This window comes from Hypanus sabinus, chromosome 3 (assembly GCF_030144855.1).
Source record: "Hypanus sabinus isolate sHypSab1 chromosome 3, sHypSab1.hap1, whole genome shotgun sequence".
Lineage (NCBI taxonomy): Eukaryota > Metazoa > Chordata > Chondrichthyes > Myliobatiformes > Dasyatidae > Hypanus > Hypanus sabinus.
In genome coordinates this window covers 31,000,141-31,019,811 of record NC_082708.1, presented here as the reverse complement: position 1 = coordinate 31,019,811, position 19,671 = coordinate 31,000,141, and the positions used below count along the sequence as shown (strand labels likewise).

Here is a 19,671-nt window from a genome sequence, read left to right as displayed (position 1 = left end):
AGCGGGCGGGTGGAGCTGCGGCTCTGCGGACGTTTATTTATAAACGCGTAGGTCGTCCCCACTCACACAGCTGATGCCTACGGTCACCAGGGATCGCTGACACACCCCGACTGCCAGCTGGCCACCATTACTTCTCTTGCGGGAGGGGAAAGGTCTGTACCTGAGGCACGTTAAGAAGGAGGCGAAGCCCCCTCCACTGTGCAGTCCGTCAGGTGATAATGTCCCCAGAACGTTGTTGAGGAGACAGTTCAAATGGTAATGTACTTTTCTTTAGAACAGTGCCCAGAAATGAAAATAATCCTCAAGATGTAGCCGCAATTGTGTCTTGGACAGTGTGATAGTAGTTCCCTAATTTACACTCAGTAATCCATTAACCTTCTTGATTGCTTCATCTGTATGGCCCCTTTTTGTGCTTCATTTACAAGGATGCTTAAATTTCTATGTGCTCCAGTGTTCTGAAGTGTTTTCCCCAGTTAAATAATTAGTGAATTTCCTAGTCACATTAACTTTTGTTAACTTTAACTTTTTGCTGTAATACCAAATCTAAATTAATTTTTAATGTGGCTTCTTGTCAAATGCCTTCTGAAAATTCATATGTACTACATATACTCATTCCCCTCTATCCACACTAGCTGATATTTCCTCAAAGAGCTCTAATAAACTGAAGAGAAATTATGTCCCTTTCATGAAGCCATGGTTGATTAATTTATCCTGTTTTATTGGGATTGCTTTATTATTACTATGTGTACCAAGATATCGTGGAATGCTTGTCTTGCATACTGTTTTTGGAGATCAAAACATTACACAGCTAGAATATGATAAAACAGTAACACTCAGAATTAAGTGTAAAGACTGCTGTAAAAGTGCAGCACAGATAAACGATAAAGTGCAAGACCTTAAAACCATAAGACATAGGAGCAGAATTAGGCCAACTGGCCCATTGAGCCTGCTCCACCTGGTTGATCCTTTTTTTCCCCCTCCTCAACCCCAGTTCCCGGTCTTCTCCCCGTAACCTTTGGTGCCATCCCCATTAAAGAACCTATCAATCTCTGTCTTAAATACACCCAATGACCAGGCCTCCACAGCTGTATGTGGCAACAAATTCCACAAATTCACCACCTTTTGGCTAAAGTAATTTCTCTGCATCTCTGTTTTGAAAGCTCCTCTATCCTGAGGCTGTGCCCTCTTGTCCTAGACTCTCCCACTATGGGAAACATCCTTTCTACATCTACTCTGTCTAGACCTTTCAACATATGAAAGATTTCAATGAGATCCCTCCTTATCCTTCTGAATTCTAGCGAGTACAGACCCAGAGCCATCAAATATTCCTCATATGATAACCCTTTCATTCCTGGAATCATCCTTGTGAACCTCCTCTGGACCCTCTCCAATGGCAGCACATCCTTTCTAAGATGAGGGGCCCAAAACTGTTCACAGTACTCAAGGTGAGGCCTCACCAGTGCCTGATCAAGCATCACATCCTTGCACTTGTATTCTAGACCTCTTGAAATGAATGCTAACATGGCATTTGCCTTCCTCACCACCAACTCTACCTGTAAATTAATCCTTAGCATGTTCTGCACAAGGACTCCCAAGTCCCTTTGCATCTCAGATTATTGGATTTTTTTCCCCGTTTAGAAAATGGTCTGCACATTTACTTCTACTACCAAAGTGCATGACCATACATTTTCCAACATTATATTTCATTTACCACTTTCTTGCCCATTCTCCTAATTTGTCTAAGTCCTTCTGCAGCCTGCCTGTTTCCTTAACACTACCTGCCCCTCCACCAAACTTCGTGTCATTTACAAACTTGGCAACAGAGCCATCATTTACATCATCTAAATCATTTATATACAGCATAAAAAGAAGTGGTCCCAACACCGACTCCTGCAGAACACCACTAGTCACTGGCAGCCAGCCAGAAAAGGATCCTTTTATTCCCATTTGCTGCCTCCTACCAATCGGCCATGGTTCTAACCATGTTAGTAACTCTCCTGTAATTCCATGGGCTCCTAACTTGGTAAGCAGCCTCATGTGTGACACCATGTCAAAGGCTTTCTGAAAGTCCAAATATACAACATCTACTGCATCCCCTTTATCTATCCAACTTGTAATCTCCTCAAAGAATTCCAACAAGTTTGTCAGGCAGGATTTTCCCTGAAGGAAACCATGCTGACTTTGTTCTATCTTGTCCTGTGTCACCAAGTACTCCATCACCTCATCCTTAACAATTGACTAACAAATTCCCAACCACTGAGGTCAGGCTAACTGGTCTATAATTTCCTTTCTGCTGCCTTCCTCCTTTCTCAAAGAGTGGATTGTCATTTACAAATTTCCAGTCCTCTGATACCATGCCAGAGTCCAATGATTTTTGAAAGATCATTACTAATGTCTCTACAATCTGTACCACTACTTCTTTCAGAACCCTGGGGTGCAGTTCATCAGGTCCAAGTGACTTATGTACCTTCAGGTCTTTCAGCTTTTTGAGCACCTTCTCTCTTGTAATAGTAGCTGCACCCACTTCTTTTCCTTCACACACTACAACATTAGGCATATTGCTATTGTCTTCACAGAGAAGACTGATGCAAAATACTCATTTAGTTCATCAGCTATCCTCTTGTCTCCCGTTATTATTTCTCCTACCTCATTTTCTAGCGGTCCTATATGCACTCTCATTTCTTTTTTATTTTTAACATACTTGAAGAAACTTTTACTATTCACTGATATCATTTGCTATCTCACTTTCATATTTCATCATTTACCTTCTAATGATTTTTTCAGTTGCTCTTTAGGTTTTAAAAAACTTCCTAATCCCCTATCTTCCCACTAATTTTTGCTTTGTTGAATGCCCTTTCTTTTGTTTTTACAATAGCTTTGACTTCCCTTGTCAGCCATGGTTGTACTATGTTACCATTTGAGTATTTCTTCATTTTCAGAATACATATATCCTGCACCTTCTTCATTTTTCCCAGAAACGTGTACCATTGCTGCTCTGCTCACATCCCTGCCAGCAGTTCTTTCCAATTTACTTTGGCCAACTCCTCTCTCATACCACTGTAATTTTCCTTACTCCACTGAAATACTGCTACATCAGACTTTAGTTTCTTCTTATCGCATTTCAAGTGGAATTCAATCATATTGTAATCACTGATTCCTAAGGGTTCTACTACCTTAAGTTCCCTAATCGCCTTCAGTTCATTACATAACACTCAATCCAGTATAGCTAATTCCCTAGTAGGCTCAATGACAAACTGCTCTAAAAAGCCATCTCTTAGGTATTCAACAAACTCACTCTTTTGAGATCCATTATCAACCTGATTTTCCAAATCGAACTTTGTGTTAATATCTCCCTTTTCTATTTCTTTTCTATTTCCTGTGTAATCTGTGATCCACCTCCCAGCCACTGTTGTATATCTGCCATCAGGGTCTATTTACCCGTGCAGTTTCTTAACTCAACCCACGAGGATTCAACATCTTCTGATTTGATACCATTCTTTACCAGTGGAGCCACACCACTCCCTCTACTTATCTTCCTATCCCTCCAATATAATGTGTAACCTTGGCCATTCAGTTCCATCCTTCGCCCAAGATTCAGTGATGGCTACAACATTATACCTGGCAATCTGTAAGATCCCAACAAAGTAGATTGTGAGGCCAAGAGTTCATTTTATCATTGGAAAGAAGCTTTCATTAAGCCTGGTGATATATACTTTCAGGCTTTTGTATCTTCTGCCCACTGGGAGAGAGGAGAAGAGAGAATGTTCGGGGTAGGTGGGGTCTTTTATTATGCTGGTTCTTTTTCTGAGGCAGCCAGCATAATGAAAGGCAGAATGCAAAGAATAGAGGCTAGCTCCTATGATGTGCTAAGCTGTGTTCACAATTCTCTGAGCTTCTTGTGGTCACATACAGAGAAGCTGAAATAATAAGCCATTATGCATTCTCTGGTACAGAATGCTTTCTCTGGTACATAAATAGAAAATGGTAAGAGTCGAATTGAACTTGCCAAATTTCTCAATCCTTCTGAGGAAGTTGAAGTGTTGGTGCGATTTTTTGGCTGTGACTTGAATGTGTCCAGCTCTTTTGTTGACATTGAGGGAAAGGATGTAAGGATGTTGTCATGACAGGATGTCACTCATGAATAAACTGTTCTTGGGCTTCCAGCCAGGTACAGTTATCGATTTTAACTGACATTTTGATGACAAACTCTGCCTCTTCAGCAGGGATGATGCCTGGGCATGTCTAGTCTGGTGGTATATATATCCCTATCCTTGATCCCACCTGATCAGTTAGTCCTCATCAAATTAGGTTTCTGCTGTCCTACCTTGTTTGCAATTGAAGTCCAGTTCTTACTTTGAGTGAGACCTTTGCCTTTGTTAAAATTCCTTTTTTCTAGTTTTATTACAATGGCTTCCTTTACCTGGTGACAAAAAAGCCATTGGCACGACACAGTAGTTTTGTGCCATTGAAGTCCATCCTATGGCCATTGAGAATGCAATGTTCTGTTACTGCCAATTTCTCTGGGTAATGATGTCACTGAATTCTTTATCTCCTTCCTTCACAACTTATTATGTGAGAAGTGGCCCACTACTGTGGTATTTGCAAGCTTGTAATGAAGTTAGAGCAGAACCTAGTCGAGTGTAAAGGAAGTAGATTAGGGGACAGAGGATGCAACCTTGTGGAGCACCAGTATTTAAAATAATTGTGGTGGAGGTGTTGCTGCCTATCCTTATTGATTGTGATCTGATTTTCTTTTTCAAGAATTCAACTGCAGAGGGAGGCATTAACTCCCAGGGGCCAGAATTTGGTGATGAGTTTGATTGGAATAATAGTATTGAAAGCAGAGCAATAGTCTATTGTAGGAGTCTTTGCTGTCCAGATCCTCCAGGGGTGAGAGTAGGACCGAGGAGAAGGTATCTATCATAGACCTGTTTCAATGGTAGGCAAAATGCAATGGGTTAATGTTGAGAAAGCTGGAGTTCATACATGTCATGACCTGCCTCTTGAAGTTACTTCATTATGGTAGATATTAGAGCCACTTGTTTCATTGACTGTTTATGATTATGACAGAGAAGTAAAATAATTGCTCTCTAATTATACTAGCATTAGTTGTGGGGAAATTATTGGAAGATATTCTGAGGGACAGAATTAACCTGCATTTGTCAGGATTGATTAGACTTCAATGGTTGTCTATGATTACCATGCCTTTGTGTTGCATATGGTATGTTGGTAATTTGGGAAATAGGTGCCTAATGGACAGCTGTGCATGAGCTAAACTGGAATCAAGTGGCATGGCCTCAGATCAGGTGGCCTTGTAAAGTTTTTAGAGAAATGTCTGGAAATTTATTATCAGGTCCTCACATGTGAGGAACTAGCAGGTTGGGCAACTTCTATGGAGGGAAATTAATAGATGATGTTTCAGGTTAAGACCCTTCATTGTAGATGCCGAATGCCTCCAGCATTTTGTGTGTGATGCTCAAGATTTCCAGCATCTTCAGAATCACTTGTGTCTCACACTTGATATAACTAGATTTGTGCATGTAACCCCTTTCTCAAATTTGGTTCCGTTCATTTGGCATGAAACTTCATATGTAGACCATAATGGCCAACCTCTACCATTTTGCTCACAGATGCATGTAAATATAGAATGTTGTCCTTGGTAAACAATGTTAGTTCAATCAATACTTCTAAAAGGGCTGGACAAGTGCCGTATCAAATGAGTCAAAATTTGTAGATATAGACATTTTTGCCATTAAGTAATCCTGGCAGATCTATGAGAATATATTGCATTGCTTCCAGTTGTTTTATCAGATTAACTATAATTTAACAGATAAATCTATAGGTTTTTAAAAAGATTTAGCTATCTTAATTCTATTTTCTTTAAAAGTATCTACATTCATAGTTGGTGGCCCATGCTTTTTTTTTGTCCTTTCCTCCCTCTGATCTAGATTCTAGATTTCAACTTTTGCTATCACCCTCACCATCACCACTCTTAACTAATACTGTTTTCAGGGATCAAACCCAAATCCCCTCATCAGTGACATCTTCCAGTTACTAATGAGCATTGGAGCAAAGTCATAGAATGGTCTGAAACTGTCCACTGTGTTCCTGGAATCAAAACTAAGGCATCTGACTATTTTGAAATGATTCTTTGAAATAACATAAAACTTTTTTATATACATTCAGGTGCCTATTCTACTCAGATACTAACAGCTACTTCTTGACTTGTTGACTACACGGAGGCAATACATTGAAGGCTTGACTTGCGTTGCTAATATTAAAGAAGTTGTCAAAAGTCAACAGAAGTGTATTTCAGGAACAGAAAAATATTGTGGAAAATGAACCTTTCTTGACTGGTGCACCATTAAAAACACTGAAGAAATTTAATGGCTTCTTTCCAAGTGAAATAAAACAAGACAGCTTCAATTTCCATCAAAACCATGTCTATATCTGCAAGTTGGAGTACTTAAAAACATTTGTGTAATACAACCAATGATGTGATCATTGGCATTGGAGGAATTATACTTAATTGTGCACCACCTCAGAGCAGGACCTCTCAAAGAAAAGAAGCACAGTTGAACAAAATATCACCATTCAAAAAACAGGGAACAAATAGCTTCAATACATCATTTATAAACTCAGAAATTCTGAAGTGCCATAGATACAATGGGGAATAATACCTCTCTGTATGGTAGGATAACTGAACTTTTGACTTTCTGCTTAATCACATTTTAAGTATTTTCACATTGGATAATGGTAATGAAATCATTTTTAAAGGTAAAGTTTCAAGTGATATTTATGATGCATCTTTGTAAGTAAATCGGATGGATATACATAAAAGAGCCTATCTTAAAGTGGGACAGGTCTCAATAGGGCTTAATACGAGTGTACAGCAGGACGGTATGTGAAATGCAGCATAATGTTTGAATCTGAGGTATCTCAACTCCCAAACCACACTTGGAAGTGGGAAAGGGCACTGAGCACTTACTAGTATTTGAGGAGTAGGCAGCCTTCATCATAAAACACAGAAACAGGCTCTTTAGATCAGTGAGTTAGTGCTAACCATCGTACCCATTTCCTCTAATCGTTACCTGATCTGACACTAATCCCATTTAATCTTACCACATTCCTGTCTACTCCCCATATTCTACTATTAGATTCTTGTGGGGACATTAGTAATGATCTTTCAAGAATCATGACATTCTGAAATGGTTCCAGAGGACCGGAAAATTACAAATTTCTCTACACTCTTTCAGAAGGAAGGAAACAAAAGAGGAAATTTTAGGCCAGTTAGCCTGACTTCAGTGGTTGTTAGAGTCTATTATTAAGAATGAGGTTTGGGGTACTTAGAGGCACATGATAAAATAGGCCGAAGTAAGCAGGGTTTCCTTAAGGGGGAACCTTGCTTGACAAGTTCTTTGAGGAAATAATAGGCAGGATAGACAAAGGAGAGTCAGTGGATGTTGTCAATTTGGATTTTCAGAAGACCTTTGACAAGGTACTGAACAAGATAAGAGCCCATGGTATTACAGAAAAGATGCAAGCACGGAGAGAAGACTGGCCGATTGGATGCAGTGTGGGAATGAAAGGGGCCTTTTCTGGTTGGTTGCCAATGACTAGTGGTGTTCCACAGGGTTCTGTGTTGAGACCACATTTTTGCACATTATATGTCAATAATTTGGATGACAAAACCAATGGTTTTGTGGCCAAGTTTTCAGATGTTACAAAGATGTTTACAATTTTCCAGTCCTCTGGCACCATGCCCGAGTCCAATGATTTTTGAAAGATTCGTTACTAATGCTTCCACAATCTCTACCACTACTGCTTTCAGAACCCAAGGGTGAAGTTCATCATGTCCAGGTGACTTATGTACCCTTAGGTCTTTCAGCCTTCTCATTTGTAATAGTAATTGCACTCAGTTCTCCACTCTTCAACATCTGGCACACTGCTAGTGTCTTCCACAATGATGCAAAAATACTCATTTAGTTCATCTGCCATTTCCTTGACCCCCATTATTATTTCTCTGGCCTCATTTTCTAGTGGTCCTATATCCATGCTCATCTCTCTTTTATTTTTTATATACTTGTAAAAGCCTTTTATTTTCACCATGATACTTTTTAGTAGCTTTCATATTTCACTTTTTCCCTCTTAATGATTCCTTTAGTTGCTCTCTGTAGGATTTTAAAAGCTTCCCATACCTCTGTCTTCCCACTAATTTTTGCTTTGTTGTATGCCCTCTCTTTTGCTTTTACATTGGCTTTGACTTCCCTTAATAGCCATGGTTGTACTATTTTGCCATTTGAATATTTATTTGTTTTTGGAATACTTCTATCCTACACCTTCCTCATTTTTCCTAGAAACTCACACCATTGCAGCTCTTCTGTCATCCCTGCAAGCATTTCTTTCCAATTTACTTTGGTCAGCTCCTGTCTCATACCACTGTAACAAATACATTCAAAAACTTCTATAGTTGTACTGTGGAGAGCATTCTGACAGGCTGCATCACAGTCTGGTATCAAGGGGCTACTGCACAGAACCAAAGGAAGCTGCAGAAGGTTGTAAATCTGGTCAGCTCTTTCTTGGGCACTAGCCTACAAAGTAGACAATAGACAATAGGTGCAGGAGTAGGCCATTCAGCCCTTTGAGCCAGCACCACCATTCACTGTGATCATGGCTGATCATTCACATCCAATACCCCGGTCTTGCCTTCTCCCCATATCCCTTGACTCAGCTATCTTTAAGAGCTCTATCTAACTCTTTTTTGAAAGCATACGGAGTATTGGCCTCCACTGCCTTCTGAGGCAGAGCATTCCACAGATCCACAACTCTCTGGGTGAAAAAGTTCTTCCTCACCTCCATTCTAAATGGCCTACCCCTTATTCTTAAACTGTGGCCTCTGGTTCTGGACTCTCCCAACATCAGGAACATGTTTTCTGCCTCTAGCGTGTCCAATCCCTTAATAATCTCATATGTTTCAATCGGATCCCCTCTCATCCTTCCAAATTCCAGTGTATACAAGCCCAGTCACTCCAATCTTTCAACATATGACAGTCTCGCCATCCCGGAAATTAATCTCATGAACCTATGCTGCACTCCCTCAATAGCAAGAATGTCCTTCCTCAAATTTGGAGACCAAAACTGCACACAATACTCCAGGTGTGGTCTTACCAGGGCCCTGTACAACTGCAGAAGGACCTCTTTACTCCTATACTCAACTCCCCTTGTTATGAAGGCCAACATGCCTTTAGCTTTCTTCACTGCCTGCTGTACCTGCTTGCTTACTTTCAGTGACTGATGAACAAGGACACCTAGATCTCCTTGTACTTCCCCTTTTCCTAACTTGACACCATTCAGATAGTAATCTGCCTTCCTGTTCTTGCCACTGAAGTGGATAAGTACCCAGGACCTCTTTCAGGAGCGGTGTCTCAGAAAGGCAGCATCCATTATTAAGGACCTTCAGCACCCAGGGCATACCCTTTTTCTCAGGTAGGAGATATAAAAGCCTGAAGGCACACACTCAGTGATTCAGGAACATCGTCTTCCCCTATGCCATCCGATTTCTAAATGGACATTGAAGCTTAGGACACTACCTCACTTTTTTAATATACGGTATTTCTGCTTTTGCACATTTTTAATAATCTATTCAATATGCTTAATTGATTTACTTGTTTATTTATTATTATATTTTATTTTGTTTATTATTATTTTTTTCTCTCTCTGCTTGATCATGTATTGCATTGAACTGCTGCTGCTAAATTAACAAATTTCACGTCACATGCCAGTGATAATAAACCTGATTCTGATTTCATTGTAATACTGCTACGCCAGACTTTACTTTCTTCCTATCAAATTTCAAGTTGAACTCAAGCATACCTTCTAGGGTTTTTTTTTACCTTGCACTCCCTAATCACCTCCGGTTCATTATGTAGCATCTAATCCAGTATAGTTGATCCCCTATTTGGCTCAATGACAAACTGCTCTAAAAAGTTATCTCGTAGGCATTCAACAAACTCACTCTCTTGAGAACCATTACCAAACTGATTTCCCCAATCAACCTGCATGCTAAAATTTCCCATGACTATTATAACATTGTCCCTTTGACTTGCCTTTTCTATTTCCTGTGGTCCACATCCCAGATATTATTGGGAGTCCGGTATGTAACTGCCATCAGGGTCTTTTTATCCTTGCAATTTCTTAACTCGACCCACAAGGATTCAACGTCTTCTGATTTTATGTCACATCTTTCTACTGATTTGATGCCATTTTTTACCAGCAGAGCCAAACCACCCCCTCTGTCCACCTTCCTATTCCTCCATTACAACATGCAATCTTGGACATTCAGCTCCAAACTACAACGTTCCTTCAGGCACAATTCAGTGATGACCACAATATCAGATCTGACAATCTGTAATTGTGCAACAAGATCATCCACCTTATTTCCTATACTCCATGCATTGAGATATAACATCTTAAGTCCTGTAACACACACACAAAATGCTGGTGGTATGCAGCAGACCAAGCAGCATCTATACGAAGAAGTATAGTGGATGTTTTGGGCCGGGACCCTTCGTCAGGACTAACTGAAAGAAAAAATAGTAAGAGATTTGAAAGTGGGAGGGAGAGGAGGGAGATCCAAAATGATAGGAGAAGACAGGAGGGAGAGGAATGAAGCCAAGAGCTGGAAAGTTGATTGGCAAAAGGGATACACAGCTGGAGAAGGGAAAGGATCATGGGACAGGTGGCCTAGGGAGAAAGAAAGGGGGAGTGGAGCACCAGAGGGAGATGGAGAGCAGGCAAGGAGTGATTGTGAGAGGGGCAGAGAGAGGAGAAAAAAGGGGGGGGAGAGGAATAATAAATAAATAGATAGATAGATAAATAAATAGATAAATAAGTAAATGATGTGGTAAGAAGGGGAGGGGGTGCATTAACGGAAGTTAGAGAAATAATGTTCATGCCATCAGGTTGGAGGCCACCCAGACGGAATATAAGGTGTTGTTCCTCCAATCTGAGTGTGGCTTCATCTTTGACTTTAAGTCCTGTATTTGACTACCCTCTTTGATTCTGTTCTATCATCTGTCTGCTCTTCCTGACAGTCTGACTGCACATTATCTTTGCTTTTTTACCTTCCATCCTTTCCTGAGTCCATTCAATCCTGACCCCAACCCATAACAAATTAGATTAAACCCTCTCCAAAAGCTCTAACAAACCTGCCCACATGAACATTGGTTTCCCCTCGGGTTCAGGTGCTATCTGTCACTTTTGAACAGGTCAGACCTCCCCCTGCAGCAGCTTCTCAGCCACGCATTAATCTGCCAAATCATCCTGTTTCTACCGTCCTGTGGTGCATGGCACAGGCAGCAATCCAGAAATTACGACCCTGGAGGTCCTGCTTCTCAGTGTTCTACCTGGCTCTCTAAATTCTCTTTTCAGGACCTCTTTGCTTTTCCTTTCTATGTCATTGACACCAATATGTACCAAAATATCTGGCTGTTCTCTCTGTCCAAAATGCTGCAGACACGATCCGAGATGTCCCTAACCCTGGCACCTGGGAGACAACATACCATTTGGGTGTCCCATTCATGTGCACAGAACCTTCTGTCTGTTCCCTTGATTATTGAGCCCCCTACCACTTACCTCTCCCCCTTCTCCCTCTTTCCCTTCTGCACCATTGACCCATGCTCAGTGCCATTAACCCGATCTCTGTAACATTCCCCTTGGGGGGTGTCATCCCTCACAACAGTATCCAAGGCAATCTACCTTATTGTCTTATTGTCTCGAGCATTAGAGGAAATCTGCACAGTCGTGAGAACTCCACACAAATTTGGATTGAATCTGGGTCAGTGGAACTGAGGCCACAGCCTTTGTATCTTCCACTATATTTCCCTGACCATTTATTTTCATGCCAATGCCAAAATGTTGTTTTAAAAGGGACTTTTGAGGAGGGAAAGGAGAAACATTCAGGAGACTTTTGGCATGATTTTCCAGTGCATCATGAACAACTAGAGGTCCATTTCATCCTCCCAAATGAGCTGATCTATTTTATTGAAAATTTATTTTGATGTGTAAGATCCTCATTTTCATTCAGGGATACAGCTTTCATGAAACTGTTGAATGCCCATCCCATTGCCAAAACAAGTGGTATATGTTAGGAGCTGTATGGAATATTTGAACCTGAGCTGTATTTGAAACTTGCCCTTTCAACTATGCATTTAGTCTGCTTCTGCCAGAAAGCAGGGATGAACTCCTGTATTGTTGTGCTTGCTTCACTTGTTCCTCAAATTCATGTAAATTATTTCATTCCATAAATCAGCTTTTGGAGAAAGTAATGTTATTCTGATTGTGGACTTTTATGCGTCCCAAACCATGGATACTGGTGACATGATTATTGTCATTATTTTAACAGAGTCTCCAAGTCATTCCACACCAACAAACAATGAACGGTCAGCTGATCGGAAGAATCAAATTTTGCCAACCAATGATCATGCCCTTGAGTTTCTACCATCCAAGACCAGATCCAATAAGCAAAATAATGAAGACCATGTGACAACAGAAAAATGTTTCCTTCTGATCACTGGTATGACTTGTGCTTCCTGTATTGCCAATATTGAAAGAAATCTTCAAAAAGAAGAAGGTAAGAAATGATTTTAACTGGTCAATAATTTAGTGATATATGTCAGTTGTAGTTGAAAAGAATAATAGTCTAGATTCCAATAAAGTACAACTGATTTCACTTTCACTTCTGGATCAAAAGGTCACAGGTCCATATGTATCTTGCTTGGAACTCGGTATACATTCCCAGAAACAAAGGTGCTAATTGAATCAGTGCTAACTGATTATTACATTATATGTAAAGGGCTGACAGCTTGATGATGCTGGAAGTCTGGCAATAACAACCCTTACTTTTCCTGTCTTGGGATTCTCCATGCTATATCCTAATGACTTATGATTTGGTAGGTTAGTCAGTCAATGCAAGTTGTCCCTTGTGTAGGTGAATGGTAGAATCTGGGGGCAATTTATGATAATGTAAAGAGAATGAAAAAAAATGGGAATAGTTTAATATTTGTGTAAATGAGTGGTTGATGGTCAGCAGAGTTTTTCATTGACTATGATTGAAACCTTCTTTCACAAGACAACCCACCTGTTGTAGGTACAAGTCTAATAAACCTTCTTTGAACTTCCAAAGTACTAATGCACTTAAATTAATGAGACCAATACAGTACAAATATTCCAGGTGTTTCAACAGTGTCCTATGTATCTGAGGCCTTATACTTTTATATTTAATTTCCTTAACAATAACTGGTAGTATTCTGTAAGGTTTTCTAACTGCTTTGTGTACCTGTGCCCTAGCCTTTTGCAATTCATACAATTGGACACCAAGGTAGTTCTGCACATATCTCTACAGTCTCTTACAAATAACATGCAATTTTTTATTTTCTCACACTTGCCAGATCTTTGGCCACCCACTTACCCAATCTATTTTCTTTTGTAGCCTCCTTATGACGGTTTCCCAATTTGTTTTACTACCTGTCTGAGTGTCATCAGCATAGTTAGTTAACATATTTTCATTGAAGTAGCTTCATAGAAGCCATTTACTTCAAGTATAGAAAGCTGAGACCCAGCACTGATCCCAGTGGCATACCATTTGTTACAATTTTCCAACCAAAAGAAGGATCATTTATGCTATTCCATTTCCTGTCACCCAGTGAATCTTATGTCCATGCCACTATGTTACATTACATGCCATGAGTTTTTCTTTAACTTTAATGGGGCATCTTAACAGATGCTTTTTGGAAATCCAGGTTTGGTACGTCTACCTGTTCCCCATTATCCACAACAAATGTTCCCTGAAGAGCAACAATAGTTTGGTGAAATGCGATGACTTACCTCATTACTTTGAACTTTTCTAACTGCAAATGTGATGGGGTTAACAGGACTCAGCCAGTGCGCAAACCCTCCCCACAACAGAGGGCATTTTTAAGGGTTGGTGCCTCAAGAAGGCGGCATCCTTCATTAAGAATCTTTACTATTGGAGGCATATCCTGTTCTTGTTTCCACTGTCAAGGTAGAGGTACAGGATCCTGAAGACCAAAACTCACATCATAAGACAATGATATAGAATTTTAATTCTGTCATGTAATAGCTTCTGTTTTTATAACTAAGAAAAGGCTATTGTGAAGATATTAAGCTAATTGACTTCAAGTTTTCAGCAGTTCACAACATTTGAGAATAAAGAAACAATCTTCTGCTTTCCAATTTAATGGAGGCATTTTAGAAAATTAAAATCACATTAACTACTTGTAGAGAATTTCACTTCTCTGCTAATAATTTGATTTCATCTTTTTACCAACAGAACCAGTCCCTGCCCCAGCCCTTTCTGCCTAAGTGTCTGACTTTTCAATAGGTTATAGATTATTGGATTCCATCAAACCATTACACCAACTCAATTCATTGAGCAATATAGTGCAAGAAGAGCCAGGTGTGCTTACAAATAATCCTGAAACAATACCTCAAGATTACATGCAACCTCAGAATCTGTTCAGTAATTTTTACAATGTGTCTGGTGGAAGACAATTAAACAGCTAACAGGAGGAGAAGTATTCATGAGCCTTCCCATCTTCAATCATAGCAGAACACAAAATGTTACTACAACATATTAAGTCAGAATGTTTGCAGCCACTGTCAACCTGAATTGCCTGTAGGATAATCAGTCACGGCCTTCTGATGACCCTTCAAGTCATATAGTATCAAGAAATGGTTGTGTATTTTGGTTTCAGTAAAAGCAGTGAACACTTGCATCCTGTTTGTTAAACTAAAGTTTGTAAATTAACTTAGAAACTAGAAAAATAATTGTGTCCTTTCACAAGAAATAGGACATATTTAATCTGGCCAATTGTCATTGTTTTAGTTTATTGTAATCTTTAAAGTGAAGCTACATGTACAGTAAATGAATTACTGATAATCTGTTAATTAGTGTTCAATTTGTGTTCCAGAAGTTAATAAGACTGCATTATTGCCTTGGTCCAATCATGGGCAAGGAGCTGAATTTCCACGGTTAAAGTGAGAGCACTAGATTTGGACTAGAGAGCACAATTTTACTGAGTCATGGTAAAAACTCAATGCAAATTAAGCAGAAATTGGTCTACTGGTTGAAGGAAGGTGTATTGGATGGCACTCAAGGAATCTCTGCAGGGATTCCTCTGAGTATTGTCCTAAATCCACCTTAAATTTTCCCTGTATCACAACTGTCAATGTGAGGGTCAGCTCCTTGTCTTATTTTGCACATTTTGTGACCCTTTTCACTTCTCATACGTGTTTATGATTTATCCTTAATGTGAAATAACATTTTAAACATAGTGGGTGTCTTTTAGGTATACATTCCATTCTGGTAGCACTAATGGCAGGAAAAGCAGAAGTAAAATATAACCCACTTATCATCCAACCTACTGCCATTGCAGAATTAATCAAAGATTTAGGTTTTGGTGCAGCTGTAATAGAAGATATGTCTCCAGCTGGAAACTTGGAACTCAGTGTAAGTATGTTTTATATTCTTTGAAGTAACTAATGATATTGGATTCAATAACATGGTTAAAAAATACTATATCAACTTCCTATGTAATGTGTTTCCAGGGAGTCTGGTAGTACCATGGTTAATTGACTGAACTAAAATCCTGAGGCTTGGGCTATTGTCTAGAGACATGTGTTCTAATTCTGCAACATCAACAAAGATAAATAAAGAAATCCAAAGGCAGAAAGTATGATACTTTTGTGAAAGTGAACAGGCCACTGTAAGAACCTTTCAGGTTATTAACATCCTTTAGGGAATCCTTACCTGATCTGTCCTCTGAATTGGCCTAGGGTGCCAGGCTGATCAGGTGACATACTGGCCTTGCCACATCCAATTAGTATATATGACAAGTATATACTTTTTAGAAGTCAGAAATAGAATTCCACTTTGCCTCTTTGATATTAAACTAGTGGTGTGGTAAATTTAAAGGTCCAAGATTATGTGTGCCTTGTGACAGAAGCCAATCAGATTTTTTTTACTGAAACTTCAAGTTTGCTGATGAAATCATCTTAAGACCATAAGATATATTGGAGCAGTGTTAGGCCATTTGATCCATCAAGTCTGCTTTTCGTCATGCATTTCATCATGGCTAATCCAATTTTCCTCTCAGCCCTAATCTTCTGCCTTCTTCCCATATCCCTTCATGCCCTGACCATTCAAGAATTTATTGTCCTGTCTTAAATATTCATAAAGACTTGGTCTCCACAGCTGTTTGTGGGAAAGAATTCTACATTCATCACTCTCTGGCTAATGAAATTCTTCCTCATCTCCATTCTAAAGGGATGCCCCTCTATTCTGAATTGGTGTCCTCTGGTCTTAGACTCTCCCACCATAGGAACCATCCTCTCCACATCCACTCTATCAAGGACTTTTACCATTTGATAGGTTTCAATGAGGTCACCCCTCATTCTTCTGGATTCTAGTGAGTACAGATCTAGAGCCATCAAATACTCTTCCTATGACAAGCCATTCAATCCTGGAATCATTTACGTGAACCTCCTTTGAACCTTCTCCGGCTTCAGCATATCCTTTCTAAGATAAAGGGCCAAAAACTGTTCCCAATATTCCAAAGAGAGGCCTCGCCAATGCTTTATCAAGTCTCAACATTACAGACTTGCTTTTATATTCTAGTCCTCTTGAAATGAATTCTAACATCACATTTGACTTTCTCACCTCAGACTCAGCCTGCAAACCAACCTTTAGGGAATCCAGTATAAGGACTCTCAACTCCCTTTTTGTATTTCCTGTCCATTTAGAAAATAATCAACCCTTCCATTTCTTTTACCAAAGTGCATGACTATACATTTCCCAACACTGTATTCCATTTGTCATTTCTTTGCCCATTCTCCTAATCTGTCTAAGTTCTTCTGTAGCCCCTCTACTTGCTCAAAACTACCTGCCCCCCCCCCACCTATCTTCATATCATCTGCAAATTTTGCAACAAAGCTATCAATTCCATCATCCAAATCATTGACATATAACGTAAAAATAATGGGTCCCAACACAGACCCTGGCAGCTAACCAGAAAAGGCTCCCTTTATTCCCAATCTTTGCCTCATGCCAATCAGCAACTGCTTTATCTATGCAAGAATCTTTCTTGTAATATCATGGGTTTGAGCTTATTAAGCAGCCTTTGGTTTCCACATCCTTCCTGTAGTGAGGTGACCAGAACTGAACGGAGTACTCCAAGTGGGGTCTAACCAGGGTCCTATATTGCTGCAACATTACCTCTCTGCTCCTAAACTCAATCCCACAATTGATGAAGGCTAATGCACCATATGCCTTCTTAATTACAGATCCAATCTGCGCAGCAGCTTTGAGTGTCCTATGGACTCAGACCCCAAGATCCGTCTGATCCTTCACACTACCAAGAGTCTTACTATTAATACTATATTCTTCCATCATATTTGACCTACCAAAACGAACCACCTCACACTTATCTGGGTTGAACTCCAACTGCCATTTCTCAGCCCAGTTTTGCATCTTATCAATGTCCCTCTGTAACCTCTGACAGCCCTCCACACTATCCACAACACCCCCAACCTTTGTGTAATCAGCAAATTTACTCATTCTTAAAAGAATTTCAACAGATTTGTCAGACAAGATTTTCACTTGAGGAAACCATGCTGACTATGGCCTATTTTATCCTGTGCCTCCAAGTGCCCTGAGAGCTCATCCTTAATAATCAACTCCAACATCTTCCCAACCACTGAGGATAGGCTAACTGACCTAAAGTTTCCTTTCTTCTGCCTCTCTCCTTTCTTGAAGAATGGAGTGACATTTGTAATTTTCCAGTCTTACAGAACCATTCCAGAATCTAGTGATTCTTGTAAAATGACGACTAATGCCTCCACAATCTCTTTAGCCACCTTCTTCAGAACCCTGGGGTGTACGCCATCTGGTCCAGGTGTCTTATCTACCTTGAGACCTTTCAGTTTCCCAAGAACCTTCTTTCAAGTAATGGTAACTTCACACACTTCATGACCACTGACACTTGGAACTTCCACCATACTGCTACTGTCTTCCACAGTGAAGACTGATGCAAAATACATATTAAGTTCATCTGTTATTCCCTTGTCCCCCACTACTTCATCTTTAGCATTGTTTTCCAGTGGTCTGATATCCACCATCACCTCTCTTTTACACTTTACATATCTGAAGAAACTTTTTGTATCCTCTTTGATTTTATTCACTAGTTTAACTTGTATACCATCTTTATCTCCTTAATAACTTTTTTAGTTGCCTTCTGTTGGTTTTTAAAAGCATCCCTAACCTCTTACTTTGCTCTATTATATGCCCTCTCATTGGCTTTGACTTCATTTGTCATCTTGCCTTCAGAATACTTCTTCCTCTTTGGGATGTATATATGCTGTGCCTTCAAATTGCTTTCAGAATTTCTGGCCATTGCTGCTCTGCCATCATCCCTGCCAGTGTTCCAATCAATTCTAGCTAACTGCTCTCTCATGCTTCTGTAATTCCTTTTACTCCACTATAATACTGATATGTCTGACTTTAGCTTCTCCTTCTCAAATTTCAGGCTGAATTTGATATTAAGATCACTTTCTGCTAAGGGTCCTTTTACCTCAAGCTCTCTAATCAATTCTGGTTCATTGCACAACACTCAATCCAGCATAGCTGATCCCCTAGTGGGCTCAAACACTAGCTGCTCAAAGAAGCTGTCTTGCAGGCAGTCTAGAAATTTCCCCTCCTGGAATCCAGCAGCAACCAGATTTTCCCAATCTACTTATGTATTGAAACCCCCCATGACTATTGTAACATTGCCCTTTTAGCATGCAATTTCTATCTCCCATTGTAATTTGTAGACTACATCCTTACTACTGTGTTTGGGTCTGGGTCTTTTTACTCTTGCATTCCTTAGCTCTATCCACAATGATTCAACACCTTCTCACCCTATGTCACCTCTTTTTAATAATTTGATTTCATTTTTACCAAATGAGTAACACCACCTCCTCTGCCTTCCTACCTGGCCTTTAGATACAACATTAAGCTCGCAGCTATAATCTTTTTTCCCACCATGATTCAGTGATGCCTACAACATCATACATGCCAAGCTACAACTCTGTTACAAGTTCATCTATCTTAAGTGGGAGGTTATGTTGGGACTGGATATAAATAGGCTGAGTGAGTTATTGGAAACTTGGCCGATGGAGTGTAATGTAGGCACATGTGGTGTTATATACTTTAATTAGAGGAATCTGAAAGCAGCCGATGGCAGTCCATCAAGAACAAGAAGGCTCAGTTTTAAGATAAGAAGTAGTAGTTTTAAAGGGATTTGAGGAAAAGGTTTTTTTTTTTATCCAGAGAGTGCTGATATCTGGAACTTAGTGCCAAAGGAATTGATTCTGATTCTGGAGTCAGATACAATCATTGTCTTAAAAGACATTTAACCAGGCACTTAATTGAAAAGGTGTAGAAGCATACAGATCAAATGCAGGCAAATGGGATTAGTGTAGATGGGGAGAAAAGGTTAACTAACATAGGTATGGAGGGCTAAATGGTTTGTTTTTGTGCTGCATCAGCTTAATGACTCCATTACTATTAACTAAATGGAGAAAGGTTGCAGATGAACGAGATACAAAGGAATC

At 39.7% G+C, this 19,671-nt stretch overlaps 1 protein-coding gene across 7 annotated transcripts in view; it reads left to right on the top strand.

Annotated features, from left to right (window-relative positions):
• LOC132391152 (copper-transporting ATPase 2-like) overlaps positions 1 to 19,671 on the top strand; it is a 98,122-nt gene that overhangs the window by 14,853 nt on the left and 63,598 nt on the right. For 4 of the 7 annotated variants that reach the window (XM_059963991.1, XM_059963989.1, XM_059963985.1 and 1 more), the window contains exons 2-4: positions 6,187 to 6,691; positions 12,404 to 12,631; positions 15,369 to 15,529. In XM_059963991.1, the coding sequence (XP_059819974.1) occupies positions 6,667 to 6,691; positions 12,404 to 12,631; positions 15,369 to 15,529 (414 nt within the window). In that variant the 5' untranslated portion in view covers positions 6,187 to 6,666. Of the gene's footprint in view, positions 1 to 146; positions 256 to 6,186; positions 6,692 to 12,403; positions 12,632 to 15,368; positions 15,530 to 19,671 lie in introns of those variants that run through there. The other 3 variants (XM_059963987.1, XM_059963988.1, XM_059963990.1) reach the window with 3 other exon arrangements.